At 38.0% G+C, this 17,840-nt stretch overlaps 1 protein-coding gene across 3 annotated transcripts; it reads left to right on the top strand.

Moving 5' to 3' along the window:
• The first annotated feature begins 2,701 nt into the window (after nt 1–2,701).
• slitrk5b (SLIT and NTRK-like family, member 5b) lies at nt 2,702–11,693 on the top strand. 3 transcript variants are annotated; one of them, XM_017303030.2, is made up of 3 exons: nt 2,702–3,044; nt 3,440–3,552; nt 3,945–11,693. In XM_017303030.2, the coding sequence occupies exon 3, from the start codon at nt 4,000–4,002 to the stop codon at nt 6,598–6,600; it is 2,601 nt and encodes an 866-aa protein (XP_017158519.1). In that variant the 5' UTR covers nt 2,702–3,044; nt 3,440–3,552; nt 3,945–3,999; the 3' UTR covers nt 6,601–11,693. The 3 variants fall into 3 exon arrangements, with proteins under 3 accessions (XP_017158519.1, XP_017158515.1, XP_008398436.1); XM_017303026.2 differs by having other exon boundaries at nt 2,702–3,040; XM_008400214.3 differs by lacking the exon at nt 2,702–3,044 and having other exon boundaries at nt 3,077–3,543.
• Nucleotides 11,694–17,840: the final 6,147 nt, after the last annotated feature.

Consider the following 17,840-nt stretch of genomic DNA (forward strand, 5'->3'; position numbering starts at 1 on the left):
TATTACTGAACTAACAAAATATTTAGTATGCATCATGTGTCTACAGTTCAGATCAGAAGCATTTAAATAATTAACACTGATTATGCCTGAAAGCCTATTCCATAACTGTTTGGTTTTCATTAGGGCTGACTGAAAAACAAGCTCACAGGGTGGACAATGACTCACACACTATGACTCAGTTTACCTTTTAGAGTAAACACACACACTGTTAAGATTTTTTTATTTTTTTTTTTAAGCAAAGCTTTTAATTATTGTAATCTCCCATTTAGCACATTCGGATTAATCCAAATAGCTAATTATCACATTGGTTATGCATTTGTTGAACTTTATAGCTGCAGTCTACTCCATATACATAAGCCCTTCTTGAAAGTAATCAGTGATGATAATAATAATAACATAGGGATTTGATGCTGCTGAATTCTACTTATGTCACAGGAAGCACCAAAGGGCTATCTTTTGTTCTTCTGACTCAATGCATTTCAATTCGGTTTATTTACAAAGTGCCAATTCACAACACATGTCGTCTCAAGGCAATTTACAAAAAGAGTCACGTCAGTCACACATTAAATCACACATACATTCCAAATAAACTTAGCTATAATCATATCCAATTGCATCATCCAAAGTACTGGATTGAGCATCAGACTGCAGTATGTTTGTATGGTATATACATTTTTGGAGAACACTATTTTACTGTATAAAAATTTACATTTTATTGCAGTCTTACTTATGTTGTCTCTTTTCTGTATGTCATGTTGCTGTTGCAACAGCTTAAAATAAAATAAAATACGTTTTATCTAATTATTTTAGCAGATAATAAGTCTTTAGCCGCTCACATAAAGATTGCTGGAGACAGGCTTCAGTGCTCCGGCAACCTTGGAGAGATCAGTGGGTGGATGAATCGACAGTTTTAATCTACATGCTAGATTATTTAAACACTTGAAATGACCCTCAGGTGAGAGTGCTTGCATGCGTGATTGTCTGACCTATAGGTTGCCGAGTGAACTGACTCTTTGTAGAAAGCAAAGAGTGCTGAATCTTCTGCTGACTTCTTTTTTTTATTTTTTTTTAAAGACAACTAAGTGTAGTCCCTTTCTTTTAGCTATTTCCATATTTCAAGTAAGTTTCCCTTTAATAAAATCAACATTTGTAATGCATTATGACTACATTTTACATTGTATCATAAATAATGTTATATTGTTTTATTTCTATTTGTTTGACTTACAACCAAAGTGCATTTCAGTTTGGACTGTCACTGTGTTGCAAATTTAATGTATTATTTTTACCCTAGGAGGTAAGTAAGTAATGTTTATTTATAAACCGCCTTTCAAGCGCAACATTAATCCTAGTGAAGTTCAAATGTGGCTCCAGAGGAATTTAGCTTGAAGGGCAATGCTTTCTTTTGGGGAGGTTCAGTATACAAAGATTTACGTCACCTTTCTAATAAAACACCCTTGTTGTCTATTAATGCAAAATAAACAATAGTGATGAAAACAGTGACACATAGAAAATACTGAGTCGTTACCCTTCAAATTAGATCATATGTTGCAGAAATCTAAGAAACTAATGTTTCCAATTTTTGAAGTCTAATTGTTTAAATACAAAATCAAGTAATGGTGTCTGAGAAATAATTAAATAATAATTAAATTTATTAATTAATTAAATTAAATAATAATAAATAATAATAGATTATCCTCGTGTGATGCGAACAAAGTATTTCCATTGCAGTTTTGCAGACTACACCTACTTTGATACGGCTGACAAACCACCTCATCCCAGCGAAGGAACTTATTATCAAAAAAGTAGGGGGGGAGGGGTTTTTTGTTGTTTCCATTAGACAAACTTCTTTTCATACTTTTAATTTGCACAATTTTATGGTTAATGGAAACGCAACTAGTCACTGGTCTCATATAAACACTGGATACGTTTACTCTAGCAGTAAATTAATATTGTGCAATTAATTATCCATTCGGTGCTGCACAGTGGCGCAGTTGGTAGAGCTGTTGCCTTGCAGCAAGAAGGTTCTGGGTTCGATTCCCAGCCCAGTGTATTTCTGCATGGAGTTTGCATGTTCTCCCTGTGCATGCGTGGGTTTTCTCCGGGTACTCCGGTTTCCTCCCACAGTCCAAAAACATGACTGTGAGGTTAATTGGTCTGTCTAAATTGCCCCTAGGTGTGAGTGTGTGTGTGCATGGTTGTGTGTCCTGTGTGTCTCTGCGACAGACTGGCAACCTGTCCAGGGTGAACCCTGCCTCTCACCCGGAACATTAGCTGGAGATGGGCACCAGCAACCCTCCCGTCCTGACAAGGGTGCAAGAAAATGAATGGATGGATAGTTCTCCATTCTTTGGTGTGATTATTTGTTGTTTGCACACTTTTTCCTTGGTTTTCAATTAAATAACAATTTCACTTAAAGATTTAAAATATATACTACGGTCAATGGAGCTGTTAAGTTAGGTGCCTACAGGCAACAACGTTGCAATGTATTAAAAGCAGAATCTAATTAATTGATCTAGTCGATTCAGACTAGCTATTGTTATTGTGATTAAACGTAATGATAATAGTAATAATAACTATTGTTTTTATTATTATTCCTATTATATGAATATTAAAAACAGAATATATAATATTCATAATATTCTTTCTACGTGTAAAGTAGAAAGAAAGAAGTTACAACAGCACCTTATATCAGTTTACTTTGGATTAGTCCAGATCCACAAGCTATGGGAAGGAAGAACCAGAGTGATGGTGGAAAAGATGTAATCGATTCATGTCTCCAAAGAGACAGACAGTGACACTGTTATCCTTTTTTTTTCTTTCAGGCTGCATCGCTATCTCCCCCCTGCAGGCATTTCTTATTCCAGGTCTGGCAGATTATATGAAGAGCTGATGCAACTTGGCGTTGGCAGGGCGTTTTTTTTCTTCTTCTTCTTTTGTTTTGGGTTTGGTTTCTGCATGAATAACCAAGATGCGTTGTTTCCGACGCAGGAAGCACGCCTCAGACTTTAAATCATTGATATATTTGGCAGACTTCTTGCTGGTAGGTAGGTCAACATCTTTTGGGGGGTGGTTGAGGAATGGGTGACGGTGGAGGGTGAATTTAGATGGGGGTGCATCTCTGCATGATGCTCCACTGAGCTGATTTTTTTGTGCATGAAATGACTTGACATCCTCTCGACCACCGAGTGAGAGGCAGCGTGTTTGTGCGCGTCCAGAGAGAGGAAGAGAGAAAAAGAGAGACAGGGAAAGAGAGAGAGAGAGAGAAAGAGAGAGAGAGAGAGAGAGAGAGAGAGAGAGAGAGAGAGAGAGAGAGAGAGAGAGAGCAGCAACTTAGTTACCGAGCATCGCTGCCGTGTCTCCTCCGGCACAGCGAGCTGAAAGAGAAGCATTTGGCAGTTATGGTTGATCAGCGTTTCTTTCATCCTCTCCTGTGCATTAGTGACGACGGCTGCGTCTACATCCCTATTTCTGTTTCGCTTCGAAGGATTAAAAATAAAAAAGATGCGCTGAAGCACCCAGGAAAGACCCTACATCTTCTTCAATGTGCGTGAGGTATGTATTTCCAGCTGGAGTTGGAGGGAAAATGATGCTGGGTGTCTGTATTGGATGTAAGACGCTAAATTTCTGTTAATCTGCCGTAATTGAGGTATATGGTTCAATTGAAAGCTTGTGTTTTGTGTTTTAATTGCTTTTTCACATTTCAGCAAGCAAATGCAATATGGCTTCTCTACACAGACATTTGTTTTGTTCTTAGTAGTTGCTCTGACCTCGCTTTGCTTTTTTTTTTTTCTTTCCTTTGCACTGCTTGAAGAAGTTCCTTTCAATTCAGAGTAAAGTTTCTTGATTGTAGGAGAAAATCTTGACTCGTGAGCTTTCTGATGTGAGAGTTGCTGTGAGATTCGCATTACGATGTGTTTTTGTTTTGTTTTGTTTTTTTATTCTAGATGACACTGAGGATACCTTAGCAGGACTGCAAGTTTGGCCATTATTTGCAGGAAAATGCAGCTTTGGATTCCATATGTTTTGCTCGGTGCAACGTCAGTGTGCACCGTTGAAATGTCTGGCCATTATGGGGAAATCTGTCAAGAGCTGTGCGCCTGTGAGGAAAGAGAAGGGATGCTTACTGTGAGCTGTGAAAGCCGAGGAATTGCAAGACTCTCTGACATAAGCCCAGTGCTCTTCTCCCAGTATCAACTACTCCTTACTGGGAATCTTTTGACAAAGCTTTCTACCAATGATTTTGCTGAGTACAAAGGACTTACAATATTAAATCTTGGAAATAATGAAATATCAGAAGTTAAAGCTGGAGCTTTTAATGGACTGCAGGGATTAAAACGATTACATCTCAATAATAACAAAATCGATGCCTTGAAGGAAGAGTTTTTCCATGGCCTTGAAAGTCTGAAGTATTTACAGATTGATTATAATTACATCAGTCATGTGGAGCAAAATGCCTTCAGCAGACTTCGACATCTGGAGGTCTTGATTCTGAATGACAATTTAATATCTAGCCTGCCTGTAAACCTTTTTCAGTTTGTACCATTGACTCATTTAGACCTACGAGGGAATCAGCTCAAAGTGCTTCCCTACGTTGGTCTGCTGGAGCACATGAACAGTGTCGTGGAGTTACAGCTGGAGGAGAATCCGTGGAACTGCTCCTGTGAGTTGATTGCTCTGAAGACCTGGCTGGAAAGCATTTCGTACACAGCCTTGGTTGGGGACGTGGTTTGTGAGTTCCCATTTCGGCTTCATGGAAGAGACCTTGACGAAGTTTCGAAGCAAGAGCTGTGCCCAAGGAGAGCCATTGCTGAGTATGAGATGCCACCTCCCCCTCATTTGGGCATTGACGCATACTACAGGACCACTCCAGCTGTTGGCGCCTCCTTCACCGCATCTGGCATCGCGAGATCTTCATCGAGACCGACCAAGGGACCTCGTCAGTTAGCCAAATTGAAATCAAAACCCACCGCCCGTGTCCCGTCCAACAAGCCACAGAATTATGGTCAAATTGTGTCATATCAGACCAAATCTCCAGTGCCTTTAGATTGCCCAGCTGCCTGCACCTGCAATCTCCAGATTTCAGACCTTGGGTTGAATGTGAACTGCCAGGAGAGAAAGATTGAACAGATCTCTGATCTGAACCCTAAACCATATAACCCCAAAAAGATGTATCTGACAGGGAACTACATCCCTGTGGTGCATCGCTCAGACTTTATTGAGGCAACTGGATTAGATTTGCTTCATCTTGGTAACAATAGGATAGCTCGGGTAAATGATAGAGCTTTTGGCGATTTGACAAATCTGCGAAGACTGTACCTTAATGGGAATTTGATTGACCATCTTAGATCCAATATGTTTTATGGACTAGAGAGCCTGCAGTTCTTATATTTAGAGTACAACGTCATTAAAGAAGTAACTGCGGACACTTTTCAACATGTCCCAAAACTTCAGCTTCTTTTTTTAAACAATAATCTCTTGAAAACTTTGCCCGAAGGCACTTTTAATGGCTTGACATTAGCTAGACTAAATCTTCGTAACAACCACTTGCGGTATCTTCCTGTCAGGGGTGTACTTGATCAATTAACAGCCCTTGTTCAAGTCGATTTATACGAGAATCCCTGGGATTGCTCGTGCAATATACTAGACCTGAAGATGTGGCTGGAGCTGCTCAGCATGGGCACAGTTGTAAACAACGTCATCTGTGGCTCCCCCAAGAAGCTGGCTGGGGAAGATATGAGATACATTAAGACGACTAATTTCTGCCCTAATAACTCTGATATACTTGCTTCTATGATTCCGCCCTCCGAGGAATCCTTTCCGGGGAGCACTATCACTATAGAAACATCTTTAGATTCCGACACTCAGCTCAACACTATTCCTTTATCTGTAATGATTCTTGCCCTTCTCCTCTTATTTATTGTGTCTGTGTTTGTGGCTGCGGGACTGTTTGTGGCTACAAAAAAGAGACGCCAGAAGAGTCAAAGTGAGCAGAATGAATCGATGAATGCTTGCATTAGCTCTCTCAACATGGAGTATGGCCTTTACAAAAAGGCATCCATTCCCAAAGTAAGAACATCAGCTGGGCATGTATATGAGTATATCCCACCTCCTACTGAAGCCACATGCAGAACTGCTGCACAAACCCCCATGGACAGCAAATCAGTGGATGGATTTAGAGACTTTGACGAGTTAAGCAGCGCCTTTCTGGGTAACCTCGATGAAGAGGCAGCCAATAATGTGATAAGCTCGGAGTACAGCGCCACCACTCCAGAGCCTCTTAACAAGCCATCCACCCCTTACCGAGACAATCCGTGCTACTATAGAGACGTACTCGAACCCGACAAGAACAGACGCCACAGCAACACGTTACCTTGCAGACATGGTGCGCACTCATCAAATCAGTATACCTCAGACTTTGATGCAAGGCATCAATATGTGCAACCAGACAGAATACAACAGACAATACTGTATTGTACAACGCCGAGTTCTGTTTATGTGGAACCCAACAGGAGCGAGTACTGGGAACTGAAAGCAAAGCTTCACCTTGATCCAGATTACCTCGAGGTTCTGGAAAAACGAACTACATTCACACAGTTTTAAAACACCTGTCCTCGCAATGATCAGTGCGGACGCACATGTGTGGTATCCTACTTGAAATTTTAAAAAAGGGACAATTTTCTCAACTCCGCAAACTTCAGTGCAAGATATTAAATGCTTTTTTCTGGGAATTATGCTTTACAGAGCGAGTGATTCAAGAGGCCAATTATTCATTTTGAAGCGCCACTTAACACTTCAGTCCAGTGTGGTTTGCAGTTGAGTTTGAGTGTGCAAATATGAACATAAAACTCAGATTCAGGGCTCTTATGACTCACCCGTTCACTGAATTCACCCTGAAGAGAATCACTGACAATAATTTGAGCCTGAGCTTTAACTCTGAAATTGGCTGCATTTTATGAGTATTAATGAGCCATGAAGACGATACGTTCTTCACCTCTAAATAAGCTTATGCTATTTGACAGCGATACACATAAGGCAGCTTGTTCTGCCAATTTTCTTACTTTTTTGTATGAAAATCAAGCATTGAAGTTCACGTTAAATTTTGATTTATACACAAGTCTTCATCAAAATGTATCATTCAAGATTAACTGTAGAACGATTATATGAAATACATTAATATTCTTCATTTTTACCACAAACATAAATTATGGATGCAGTGAATGTCTCCACTCCAGCAGATAGGTGGGAGAAATGTAATGATTATCTGTACCATGACAGTATTACACTAGCCTCGTTTGTATACTTAGACCCTCCTGGTGATAACATTTTATTTCCCAACCAGCAGATGTTTTAGATTAAGTCAATACTTGTTGCACTTGTGATTAGTAACCAAAAATTTGTATCAGTTCGGATGTCTTTATTTCTGTTCTGCAAATGTGTACAAATGCAGTTTCTGCAACTTTATTACACATAAATGTACATCCATTTTAAAATGTCCTTAAATCAACACCAAAGCAATCTAAAAACAAAAAAGCATAAAAAGATAAATATGCAACGAAAACCCTGTTTAAATGTTTGATTTATACTACCTGTAGTTCTTGTGCAGCTGTGCAGCTGTAATTCCATAACACCACATTTAATGCTTAGTACAAAATAAAAGTCTGCTCAGTGTGACTAAGCATGAACTATAGCTGCTGACCCACAACAAGACCCCTTGTCAGTGTCAGGTTTGGCATAATTTAGATGATGAAATTATATATGTTAGCTCAACCTCATCAAAGAAAGGACACCAGTGTTTACTGTAATTACTGTTATAGAAAGTAAATGAATTTGAGTAAATTATCTGGACCAACAGTTGAGTCTTGTTTCAGGCTTAGAAAGGGCTGCAAAGAGATTTATTTACACACCAGGTTGTAATGTGTATAGGAAAAATAAAACGAGAATCTTAAAATAATAATTCTGCAAGAGACTGAAATAGAAATATTCACCTGAGCCTGACTCCCCATCAAACTAGAACTCAAGCATAGTATTTTCTTTGTTTGCTTTAGTTGGTAGCATTTAACCGCCAAAGCTGGGAAATAAATTCAGCAGTAGGTCATTGTGACGTGAGACTTTCACGTCATAGCGAGATGGAAAACTTGTTAAAATGCAAAAATGTTCTCATTTTAACGATACACTGCTTCTGAATTTATTTCCAAGTTCAGGCAGTTAAAGGCTTCTGTACGTTTGTCCTCAGTGTTTATTGTTCAGGACCTGCACTGTACATGCAAGCAGAGGGACATCTTTTAATAAAGACTTCACTTGTTAACTTACAAAAAGATGAAGCAAAACTCGAAAAAATTCAAAGAGGTTGTCTAATGTACTGAAATGAAGTTACAAATCGATGTATTTCAAATCAAAGTCATTAATTTTTCATGTTAATGCTGAGAATTATGAAATTTCACCTGCTTCTGAGGCATGAAAAAAAAAGATCAAGTAAGTAATCAAGTCGGTATTTTTCATTTCTATAAAAGTCATCTCAATTGTTGATTTTACTGTTGCTCGCAAATACGTTCGAGTTTGAAATGTCAGGGAACAGCAGAAAGACACGTTGTGTGCATAATGCCAGTTTTCAACCCATGGCACTGGGTTGAAAACTGGTTGAAACAAATTTGCATTTGCACGTTCATGTATAGAGCTGCACAGTGACCCAGTTGTCCACAGTGTTGCCTTGCAGCAAGAAATTCCTGGGTTCAAATCTCGGTCGGGACCTTACTGTGTGCTGTTTGCATCTTCTCCCTGTGCAGGTGAAGATATTCTCTTCCAAACACCAAAAGTATTTGAATGGAATAAATCGGACAGTTTAAATTGCCCATCAACGTGCGCGTATGTTCATGGTTGTTTGGCCTGGTTGCACCCTGCCTCCTGAAAACCTGTCACTGGTTTAACTGGTATGCTGTTCGGAGTTGGGTCTATTTCATTCTCTGTCTCAATATTCCTCTTATGTAGAGAAATTTTATTGGCCTCAGGCATATGTGAGCATCTGCTAAACAACTATTTTTATATTAGAAAAAAAAACTAACTCCTTTTTATATATATTTTATTTCCTTTTCTTTATTAATAGAAGATGAGAAAATGCACTATTGACTCTACTGATCAATGATGATGTCACTTTTGTAAATTCACAACACAGAAACATGCATATAGCCACTGATTTGGTCTGGTAAATGCAGATAGAAGGGTTACTTTACATTACAAATTATTTACTATGCATAGATATAGATGACACTCAGACAATCTGTTCATTTCTCAGTTGCCACCGAACCTTTATGACGACGATGCCATCTCTTCAAATGTGGCACCTTTACTTCAATCATTTGCGTCTTTATAGTGAGGGACGTTATAGCCCACGTAACAACTAAGCTGTTTGATAGAAAATCTGAATAAATGACTGGTTAATCGGATAAAGTTATTTCTATGCATAAGACTTGCTTCAAAGGAAACTAAGCACATCATCCAGTCTTAATGTAGTCTAATCAGGTCCTGGGGTAATAGAGTAAGCCAAGAAATATGACTTTCCCTGAGAGTTAAATACGTAGTTATTTCTCAAATGCACTGAACTTGTCACCAGGGCTCAGCCAACCAGAAGACATGCTGTTTCTACACTGTGTCTGCATGACAGCGAGTTTTATATTGCAGCATGATGCTAAGCAAGGAGGATGTCTTGATTTGTTGCCTTTCTTGTATCAACTTTGTCATGGATTTACTTGTTTTCTGATTAGAGCAAGTGTGCTCAAATATTCACAGCTGATGCATGATATGTACCTGCACAGCTATATTTTTATGTTTTTCTTTTTTTGTCAGTATTCTGCTATAAAATGAAAGTGGTGAAAACAGTACAAAATGCAATGTTTATTTGTATCAGGTCAGAAGTTTGTTCAATTTGTGGTGTGCTATAACTTTTTTAGTTCAAAGCAGCAAAAAAAGAAAAGAAAAAAAAATTGGGGTTCAGGTAGTGTTGAGGGAAAGTATATTAGGGATGTCCTGAGCTGATCCCAGGTCTACTTGTTGCAAATGCGGTTTGGAGGTTTATATCTTGAAAAATAGCACAGCACTTTATTGACCTGAAAAATCTTGGTTTTCGAGTAGCCATCTAAAGCAGTCATCATATTCTTTCCTTGCCAGGTATTGGGGTGTATTGCAAAACCTGTGTAATTCAGGCAAAAATATGACAAAATTAAGCTGATTTTTTTTAACATCCAATCCTTACACAACCTGAAAACGTGTGTGTTGCTTTTGATCCAGTCTAATGTGCGTATTAGGATTAAAGCTGATGTTATTCACAATGTCCAGCTTTATCAGGACAAGGTACATTAGATTTAATTCGATATATGTTGTGTATAGATGGCATGTGAGAGGCATTTTTGTCCCCACTGTTTTTATTATTAAAATTACATTTATTTCTCTATCTCTCTGTACAGCATGTAACGTCACCAATACAAGATGACATGAGAGAAAAATGTTAACTTGCCGATAGCATAAAATTCCTGAAAATCTTAATTTTTCTGAGATATGTGGCGAATGCTAGTTTGCAACTTAATGTTGCATAATGTCAACATTTGACAATTTAAACTTTGCATAGCCTGGTTGATTTTCTCCAAAAGTGCAGATGGAAACATGCCTATTTCGCATTCTATTTCTTTCATTCATTCTTTTTTTTTTTTACTTTTTGTGTCATCTCAAAGGTTTGCTCAAAATTCGCATGACAGTTTGTTGTAAACATGGCTTGTGTCATGTGACCTAGTCTTTGCAGTACTCAAATGTAATTGTCTGACTAGTGAACATCAGCTGAAACAGTTGTCATTAAATTTGAGACATTCAAAGCAAAGTTATTAGTTTATAAAGCAGGATAATTACTGCTTCATATCCCAACAGTGGAATTCCACCCAACAGTAATTCTACTGTTGGGTGGAATTACTATGAAACATATATTTTTAGCCAAATCACATATTAAGGCAGAGTACACATGTTAATATTAGCCTGGCACTTTTGTAAACTTCTCTGCATTAAAGTTTATTTAGCAAGTACAATATATGATTTTTTTAAGACTATGGTTGAATGTGGAGAGCCAAATATATCATTAGAAGCAAAAAATTTAAATCAAATGATGCTTTATAAATGACAGAAAGTTCGGACATCCCTAATTTGGGTTAATGTTATTTTTTACAATGCAACAGTGTAATAAAATGTGTTTACTGTACATACCAGAAATTTGTAAAGATTTTTTTATTCACTATGTGGTTATTACTGACAATATGCAATTGTTTTTTGGTCCCTATTAAGACTATACATACTACTAATCTAAACATGCTAGAATTAAATGTGACTGTTGTGTGAATATTTGCAAATGTTTAAATTACGAAGAGGAAACTGGGTCAGTCTCTGGTTCTTATTCCAACTTCTCTTGTTTGCCTGTTTGCTTTGTTTGATTTTCATACAAAACAGTGATTTTTCTGTGTCAGCCTCTGTAAATAGAACACATCATCAGCATTTTCATTGCAAACTTGCTTTGTCTTTGAAGGCAAAAAAAAAAAAAAAACCTCATGTCTCTATCTGGAAAAACAAAGTGCAACTAGGAATTTGTGGGATTAAAATATCTACAGTGTGCCATTTTATTTAGTAGTTAGCTAATGAATAAAAGATATGCATTCATTTGAGTTGCTGTTGTCTTCCTTAGCTCTGCAAACCACGTTGTGTGTCACACTGCATGGGAAGGACAGAATTTAATCGTTCAACAAGCCCTCCGGCGATTTTGTGAACATTTCAGAGCTGAAATCCTATTAAAATATTCAAGACATTCTGTTTTCCATAGTTAAACAAAAAAGAAATAATGAAACACGCTATGATGCATATTATTACTGAGATTGACTGAGAGCTTGAATAATCAATGAAGCTGTTTCACAAAGTTCAGAAACTCATTTTAGGAAAGGCTATTTTCAAAACTGGGTTTTATTTAATAAAGCCTCTGTGGGAAAACAAGACAGAACATTCTTACTGTAATGTACTCTGTGCTGTAATATTAAAACAGTTGACCTCGTTGTAGTTGTGCAGTACGAAGACATTTGTGTGCTTACAGACACTTAAGGAAAACAACATTTGTTTTGGGATGTTTTTTTGTTTGTTTTTTTCTGCAGAAAAAGCTTTCTGGAAGCTGAGTATCCATGGTAACATCCAATTACCTGACACATAAACAGAAAACATTGTGTGCATGAGGTACAATTGCCACACAGAGTTTGTAAATATCTGATGCACAGATTTCTATGTGTATATTTTTACTGTATTTCAGCATCTACTGTGTGTGGTTTATTTCTCCTCATCTTCCCTTCAATTCTGACTAACACTGCTGAAGAACAGCATGAAAACAGTATGATGCTGCCACCAATATGTTTTTAATGTGGCAGGGTGCAGTGCAGTGTTAGTTCTTCATCAGATGTAATCTTCTGCAGCTTTGCTCTCATCTGACAAGAGCAACCGTCATGCAGCTCTCGTAGAGATCCACTTGGTCTACTGGATGCTTCTCTGTTTAACGCTCTTCGTGGTAGAGTCGGATCGCTGTTGTGCCACATGATAGGTTGGACAGCACCGTGTGAGACGTTCAAAGATTAGCATATTGTTTTCTTACCTAACCCTGGTTCAAATTTCTCGGCTTTATCATGGACTTGTTAGGCAATTGATTCCACCGCATTTTATTTTAGTGCATCAGAAGGTAGGCAGTGAAGACAAACTCAAACCACATTCTCAGACTTTTATTTTGAAAAGTATCTAGAATTTTACCCTTCTCAATCTAGTCCTACTTTGTGATTGGAGTGAGTATTAGTGCAAGGCCCCCGTATACTCATTCAGGTTTTTTTTTTTTTTCTCCCAGGTTGATAGTGTAATATCGCTTTGATGCTTGAAGACCCCAGCTTTGCCAGGGAGAGGGAAAATTAGGGCAGATCAACATTATGTAAGCTTGAAGAGATGTGTCAGGCAGTGTGAAGACGGCATATGACTGCAAGCGCTAACCAAAGGACAAACACTAGCTTCTATTGGTCGGGCAACACGTTAGAAGCACAGATGATTCAAGCCTCCTTGACATTTCTGTCGTTGCGAAGAGTAGAGAAAAATCTTATCTGTAACAATCGGCGTGTGGTTTGCAGTTGTTAGTCTCAGACTCCGTGTCTGTCCCTGAAGATTTCTGAGTCTTCTGTTTCCCTGAGCTCTGTGCGCTGTGTTTCTCTCCCTCTCACTTTTATCTGTGTGTGTTTAAAAGTGTGTCTGAGTGCATAAATTATTGACTCAGTGTGTATTCATGCTTGCCTCAAGGACTTTGCCGAACAACATGGCAATACCTTTATCCTATCTATTCGTCTTTCAACATTTTCTGATTTGAAAGCCCTCCCCAAACTTGAATGCCTTCAGTAATAATTGATGCGTTGCATTTCAGACATAAACTACCATTTATCTATGTCCAGTTTTCTTGTTGAATCATGTATGATGCTGTGACGTCCACTGGATTAGGATGATTCTGGTAACAAATCACATGTTTCTGGGCTGAGTGTTCAGGGATTCAGATTTGCAAAATTTTGTCAAGAGCATTGGCAACCACTGAAAACAGTATGTTCGAGGCACACTAATATTTATGAAGGCTGATCCAAGCTTATGTCTGCCAACCTGAGAAAAGTGACAAAATCCCCCCATCGTCCTCCCATTTATAGTACTCGCTGAGTGATATTTCACATCAAGAAGAAAGGAGAAAAGCTTAAGCAACAGGCACACTAAGATGCCATATTGTGAAGACAGTGAATTGACGTTTATAAGAAGCTTTCCTAGCTCTAAGTAAGAATATCTGCTGGCTGTGAGCATAATAACGTCTGAGACTTGTTGCTGTTACCAGGATAAATGAATCCCTATTATCCCAAACATTTGCCAGACATGAAAACATCCAAATCATGAGTTATGATTTGGAATAATCAGGAATATATATGTTTATGCATTTGTCAATCCAGAGAAGTACAGAGGAAAAATGTGTTTCTACCAGTTGTATAATAGGATTTTGGTTCTTAAATGAAGACGCTGAAAGTTGCTTCTGTAGCAGAGGCAAACGTGTGGTATATAATGTATATGAGGACTGTACATTTTTTAACATGTTCTCATGGAAGCTTGATTAAATTGTATATGCTAACGTTTCAAATGCATAGTGAAGCAATGCACTTGATGTAATTCTTCTTGCTGTAAGGCACTGATGCCTTCCAGCAAGAAGGTCCCGGCCCAGGGAATCGAACCCTGGGCCGGGTTCGATTCCCGGCCCAGGGTCTTTCTGCATGGAGTTGGTATGCAGACTTGGTGTGTATTCATGCTTCACTCAAAGACTTTGTCAAACAAAGCCTCAAGGACTTTGTACCTGGAGAGAAGCCGGGTACTCCGGCTTCCTCCCACAGTAAAAAACATGACTGTCAGGTTAATTGGTTTATCTAAATTCTCCTTAGGTGTGCGTGTGTGTGTGTGTGTGTGTGTGTGCATGATTGTTTGTCTGTCTCTGTGTTGTCCTACGATGGACTTCCGACCTGTCCAGGGCGTACCACGCTTCTCGCCCAAAATGTCTCTCTGCAGATAGGCACCAGCACCCCTCCCGACTCCCACCAGGGACAAGGGTGTAAGACGATGGAGGTTAGTCAATATATTTTGTAATCTTTTTGACTATAAGCATTGTAAAGCACAGGGATAATCAAAATGAGTGGTTGTTTTTAAATGTGGTGGAAAACACAACAACAAATTAATCCTATTCTGTCAATCCAGAAAATATAATGTAATGTAAACTGGGAGTCAGTTTTTGTGTGTGTTAAATTTATAAGTTGCCATATTTTTTGTTCTTTACGATAGTTTACTAGGATTCTCATCCATTCCTCAGGATCTGAATTCAGATCCTGCTTGCTCATAATAAACTTTGTAAAGTTTATTTTATGCTGCAGTGAACTTTGAAGTACATCCACAGGCTCGATCTTAATTGGAATTTTACAAAACCATTGTGTTATTATTATTATTATTATTATTATTATTATTATTATTATTATTATTATTATTATTATTATTATTATTATTATTATTATTAATCTAGCATGTAGCAATTAAAATTATTTTGCTTATTCAAACTGACCTAAAACAAAAAAAAGGTTTGGTCTGATTAGATGTCAGAACAAAAGGTTATGTATTTTTTTTCCAAACAGTGTGAATATGTGATTTCAGCTGTAAATAAAACAGTGTTTACAGGCACTATTGTGAAAGGGTTAACAGCGCTTCCCTGGTTCAGAGTAATCCGCTGTGTTTTCCTCTCCTCAATCGTTAGCATACTGGGCCATTCTTATGCTGCCCTGCAGAGTTGCTTATCTCATCTTAACCTCAGCCTTTCTTTCTTTTTTTATCAGCTCCTTCTTGTAGCTCTTCATCACATCAAGGGCACTGATGTGTCTTGGCCTGAAGTGTCGCAAGAGCGGCTACCACTAAAAGCCAGGCTTATCGGGTATGAATTTGTTATAAAAAAAAAGAAAAAGAAAAGAAGACTAGGATAGGCTGGATGGTGTGTTGCATTTGTTTAATAAAACTATTCTGGTTGTTTATGTTGTTTGCCTAGAGGTAGGTTTATTTAGAAATGCAGCACACCAGCATGAACAGTGTCTCCTGCTGATTTGAAAAAGATGTGACCTGAAAGGGCTCTGTGTTTGTTTCCTCATTCAGTTAAGAGAGAGAAGAGAGAGACAGAGGAGAAAGACACAAAACCCAGAATGAAAAAGCAGCTGAGCCTGAACAGTAATGCCAGACTAAAGATTTAAACTTTTAACTAAACAAATGTTATCACACAGTTTAAATAGAACTGTGTGGGTTAGTTTGGGAATTTAAGCCTGAGAATACATATTATTTATAGCTAAAACAAAACAGCGCGGCTTACTTTAAAATTTCATAATGTAAGGCCCCTCGATAAATCTGACTTGGCTGTGAATGAAGTGCTCTGATGTGTGAGTGGACTGCTGCAGATTGCCCATGTGCCGTGGCAGTCTGAATTTAAATGCAGCAACTGCTCGACTGTTTCCTTCTTCTCCTTCCAGACCGTCTTACAAACTCAAACCGACACCTGGAACGAAGGTAGCTAATCGCTGGAGTATAAATATTCAAATGCATGCTTTGTTCTCGCGCATGTTAGTAAATCAGATTTGATGCTTGTAATAATTATTCTCCTCAAATGTTTCCTTTTTTTCTGGCACGAACAGATAGAACTTTTTTGCAAAGCAAATAGGTTTAATTACTTGAAGCTTATGTACTTCAGGCCTGCATTTTATGCAACGGGCGAGTGTTGAATCCGTAATGAGACACTTAATGTGCACCACACAGTGGAATGTTTCACATCAGATTAATGGTCCGTGGAAATAAAAAGTACTACATATACATAATTGCTGAAGTAATCATAAAGGTAGGGGACTGAAACATTTTAAGAAAATGTCATTAATAATTAATTTGCTTAGTAGGTTGTATACAGAAACATAAACGGTGGATTATAGTGTAATGAAGGGCTGGGAGTTAATAAATGTATTCTTCTTGCCGCTCCTTTTTAAAGTGAACATCTTGTTTTATTGATTTTCTCTTTTGTTTGTTTTCTTTTTTTTTATTTTGGTTTTACAAATCATTTCTATATTAAATGTAATATGTGATTGAATTTTAATGAAGACAAGACTTTTGTCTGGTATTATTCTCTGAAACAATAAAACTAAATATTGGTAACACCAAAACTTTGTTTGATGATTTAAAAAAGTCTTTGTACAAAAAAAACAGAACCTTTTATTTGCTAAAATGCAGTTGAAAGCCCTGTTACTCTTTGTTTCATTGTAAATATTCAGGGTAAAACTGCCACTTTCTCTACCTATTTTGTATATGTTATTGACATTTATTTGCTAAAACTGTTGACTACTCGTGTTTCGTGTTTTGTTGTCGCACGCTGTCTTATTTTCATTCAACAGCAGTGGTAGATTAATCTTAAACCCTCAAAAATATAAAATCAGTGGACACAAAACCAAGTCGAAGGCTTGGTTTTGTATCCACAAAACCAGTTGATTTTAAGTTCAACTTAAAAATGATTAAGTTGAACTTGAAGAAAGTTTTCAAACAGATTTTAGTTCGAGGCATCGAAAGATCCCGAAGTTATCCTCAGCACTCGTGACAGGCGAAGGGTGTGCTGTGGTTCCTAAAAGCACTTTTCTGTGTTTCTGTCTTTCTTCCCCCTAAGTATCCTTGTGGGATTTCCAACAAGCTACAATGGATTCAGACAGATGGTAAGGTGGGGGTGTTGGGTAACGTCTTCCGGACCCGAGGGAGTCCTGCCATATTCAAGCTGTCAAACAAATGTCTTCACCCAGATTTTTATGTGTTTTAACATAATGAGATCCTGACTTTGATGGTAATGTTCCACAACTGGTCGAACATCCAAAATAGACTTCAGATGCAGTTTTGCTCTCAATTTATTGGTTCTTGTTTGGAAGTTTATGAATATATTCCTGTATTAATTACATTGTTGTTCTGCTGTAGCAGCATCTCCACAGTCTCCATGGGCACCAAGGCCATTAGTAATTTCCATAATGTAAAGCAGCAAATAGGTCAGGGAAAACATTAGCATTCAAAAAGCACCACTTCAAAGAATGCTTATCCAATGCCTCAGCATTAAATGCATTTGACCATACATATCTTTCTTCATTGACCACTGAGAAGCATTATTGACTGAGGGCTGTGTACTGTGGGCCAGTGGCAAGCGCATCAAAAAGCTCCTTTTAAGTTTCTCC

This window comes from Poecilia reticulata, chromosome 2, assembly GCF_904066995.2.
Source record: "Poecilia reticulata chromosome 2, P_reticulata-male-v2, whole genome shotgun sequence".
Taxonomy (NCBI): Eukaryota; Metazoa; Chordata; class Actinopteri; order Cyprinodontiformes; family Poeciliidae; genus Poecilia; species Poecilia reticulata.